Here is a 3,870-nt window from a genome sequence, read left to right on the forward strand (position 1 = left end):
AGTAAAAATTCTACTTTGTATTAAAAAATTCAAATAAAAAATATAATAACAGATAACATGCCTCACACGTTTCCCAGCATAGATAGAAATTGGTCTAACAAAAATATTTTCTCCACATTATCAGAGTAGAAATTCTATCTTCCTTTTTTTTTTAATAAAAGAAATAGAAATTTTATGTGGCATAAAAAACCCAAATAAACCTATCAAAATAATAATAATAATAATAAGAAGAGAGGATAAATAGGAATTGGTCTAACAAAAATATTTTCTACACATGATCGAAAATAGCATCCCACAGCTTCTATATAAAACAGGTAGTGTATAACACAAAAATTTGACCGCTTCATCTTTCTCTGTCAAGCAAAACGCCACGATCCCATCCAAAGAAAACGCCACGATGTTCCGTGTGAGCAACAACCTGGTTGGGATACTCAACTTCGTGACCTTCCTACTCTCAATCCCAATCCTCGGTGGTGGGATATGGCTGAGCCGACAGGCCGACACTGAGTGCGAGCGTTGGCTCGACAAACCGATCATCGCACTCGGCGTTTTTCTTATGGTGGTCTCCATAGCTGGCTTAATCGGAGCTTGTTGCCGTGTTTCATGGCTCCTCTGGTTCTACCTTCTGGTCATGTTCCTCCTCATAGTTCTTCTCTTCGTGTTTACCATCTTTGTCTTTGCTGTTACCAACAAGGGTGCTGGGGAAGCCGTGTCGAATCGTGGGTATAAGGAGTATAGGCTTGGTGATTACTCCAATTGGTTGCAGAAGAGGGTTTCCAATACCAAGAATTGGAACAGAATTAAGAGTTGCTTGCAGGATAGTAAGGTTTGTACCAGTTTTGCTGACAAGTATGTGAACGACGACGTTCAGAAGTTCTATACTGAGAATCTCTCTGCGCTTCAGGTATGTGGGTTGGACTTGGTTTTTCCATTTGGGTTTTGGGATTGGATTAGTGGGTGTGTCTTTGTTTTTGGGTTGAGATCTGATTTTTTTTTTTTTTAAAGTTTAAGCATGATTTGGGTCTTTTAGTTTTTGTTTCAGGTTTGACTTTTTAAGGCAATGTTGTTTTCTTGTATGTGTTTCTTAATTGTTATAGGTCTGAATTGTTTAGTTTTCAACTAGGTTGAAAAGCATGTTTAATCTGTATTTCAATTCCTACAAAAAGAGAATGTTTTTGGGGGTGTGTTTTTTTCTTGTGTATCAAATTTGTGAATCTGCTATTTCTTAATGCGATAAGGTCTTTGTAAAAAGTTGGAAGCCTTTTCAGCACAGTTTTAACTTTGTGGATTAAAAGGAATTTGTTGGGTTCTTTTCACATTTATCTTTTTCCAATTATTCTTTCATAAGTTTCTTTTTGATTGATAATGAAATTTATTTTTATATGGAGCTTAATTTATTTTAATAATCAAATTGGTTATAATATGATTGTACAAAAGCTATTTACATTTCATTGGTGATTGTACGGGTTTATGTTTCCACTCTTTATTATTGATTTTTGGAATCAATCTCACGCTATGGTGGGTTGGTGCTTCTGGAGTCAATTGTGTTGATTGTTCAATGTTTGATTCCGTAGCAGAAGAGTTTATTATTATTCCATCGATGTTATTTTCCTGAAAATTTTGCAGAACTGCCTTCAGAAAAACTAATTTTATATCTAAAGTTTGCTGTTCTATTTTAACTTATGTTGGTATAATTGCAATTTGGATTTTCTTCTGTTTGAGATATGTGGTATTTGTTTGAAATTTTCTGGTATAATTTCATGAAAGCATATCATAGGTTGAAAGAGATAATATTTCAGGGGAGGCATAAACCGTTGAAGCTGATCAGAATGGGTCCAGTCTCCTGTGAATGCAATTAGGTCCTTTGTGTCCCCAATGAAAAACCAAATTGTTACTGTATGATTATCTAGGACCATCTTGGATTCAGTTATTGCCATCACCAGTTGGGCCCTTTGTTGCTGTTGTCATATATTATGGTAGACTAGGAGGTATTGTTCCAATTTAATGGAATATCCCTCTTTTCTTTGACCAGGGAATCTCATTTTAAAAAGAATTTTGTATGAAATAGTTTAGTCCTTCATGAGATAAACTTGATATTGGTTTGATTATAGGGTTGCTCAACTGAAGTCTTACGTCTTTAAGAGTTTCGTCACGTGTATATGAACTCCGCAAGGACTCCTTATATATTTGGAAAAATTTTGTAATGGGTGGTCAAGTTCTAGATGTTATTACCCTTGTGTTTATATAAAATAACATTGATGGGGCTTTCTAACATCTTAAGAAAATATAGCCCATCAAACCATTCTTTTTGATAGTAAGCAATCAATTTAAAGCATCCTTGTTGATAGTGTGTGTAATTGATTTTTTTTTTTTATATATATGGGTCTTGAATTAGAAAAAGAGAATTACAATTCCATTTTTCACTTTGGTGGTTTGGTGTTTCCCTGTTTAAATTTGTGGGACTAGAACAATATGCAATTCTTGTAGGACAAGATAACAGTATAACAATATTTAAAAGTTGCTGGTTATACTTATCCACCACCACTCCCCCCCCCCCCAACCCCAACCCCAACCCCAACCCCAACCTCAACCTCAACCCGCGGGGCAAAAAAAAAGGGACAAGTTGCTGGTTATAGATATCCCTAATTGAGGACTGTGGTGTTTCTTTGTTTAAATTTTAGGGACTCTGGTGTTTATTGATATCCCTAACAACATAACAGCATTGAAAAGTTGCTGGTTATTGATAGCCTTAATTAAGGACTGCAAATATGTGTAATGTGTTTTTGTGTAAAATTTAGATTGCAGTGAGTGGCTTGATTCATATCTCAATCGTTTATATGTTGCTACCAGTTTCACTACTTTTATATTCCTTCTGAACGTGTTCATTGATTTGCAGTCTGGTTGCTGCAAGCCATCAAACGACTGCAATTTTACCTATGTGAGTCCAACTAATTGGAGCAATGCCGCTGCTGTTGCTACTAGTAATTCAGACTGCACTACATGGAGCAATGACCCAAATGTTTTGTGCTTCAACTGTCAATCATGCAAGGCTGGATTGCTCGACAACATCAAGAGTAACTGGAAGAAGGTGGCCATTGTCAACGTTATATTCCTTGTCTTCCTCATTGTTGTGTACTCCGTTGGGTGCTGTGCGTTCAGAAACAATAGGAAGGACAATGCCTATTGGAATCGTCAGTAGACTGGATTATACTAGCATGTAAAGTGATTAGGTGGCTTCCTATCATCTTCTAGCTTAGATGTCCTTGTGAATGCACTTATATTTGGTTCTGTAAAGTTCTTTTGTGCTTGACAATAATTTTTCACGAAGACGGTTTGTTTTCTTCCTGTTCTTTGTTATACTCTTGGAGTTGGTTTGACTTGTGTGTTTTCTATCTTCTAGTTTGATCACTATTGGTTTTGTGCATCAGTAATTAAAATTGCTTCTCAGCTCAAGCTTATATTGCTCAAATTTTTAATTTTCTTTTGTGTCTATTTAATTTAGCTTTGCCATTGTTTTTGGTTGCTGGATGATCATGAAGGCCGTGTACTGCACCTGACACAAATGACCATTTCCTGCTCTATTGTTCGGTGAGAAAGCTATTATATTTGTGATTAAAGAGTACTCATCAAGAGTGTTATAAATGCTAAAATGCTATTTTTAGTATTTATAAAAAAAAAACTTACTCTATCAAAAATATCATATGCTAAAAAATTTGACATCATATTATAGTGAGCTCTCATTTTTGAGAGTGCACCATAGCATGTTAAAATTTTTAATGTGTTTTTCTACTATGAGAGAGAGAGGGGAAGAATAAAAAATGAATAAAAAATAATAAAAAAAGAATATTTAAATGAAATGGTAAAAAAATA

The 3,870-nt window shown here is 35.0% G+C and overlaps 1 protein-coding gene across 1 annotated transcript; it reads left to right on the forward strand.

Moving 5' to 3' along the window:
• Nucleotides 1-275: 275 nt before the first annotated feature.
• Nucleotides 276-3,453, forward strand: LOC142615900 (tetraspanin-8). Its single transcript, XM_075788819.1, has 2 exons — nt 276-904; nt 2,897-3,453. The coding sequence occupies exons 1-2, from the start codon at nt 398-400 to the stop codon at nt 3,197-3,199; spliced, it is 810 nt and encodes a 269-aa protein (XP_075644934.1). The 5' UTR covers nt 276-397; the 3' UTR covers nt 3,200-3,453.
• The last annotated feature ends 417 nt before the right edge of the window (nt 3,454-3,870 follow it).

This window comes from Castanea sativa, chromosome 1 (assembly GCF_040712315.1).
Source record: "Castanea sativa cultivar Marrone di Chiusa Pesio chromosome 1, ASM4071231v1".
Taxonomy (NCBI): domain Eukaryota; kingdom Viridiplantae; phylum Streptophyta; class Magnoliopsida; order Fagales; family Fagaceae; genus Castanea; species Castanea sativa.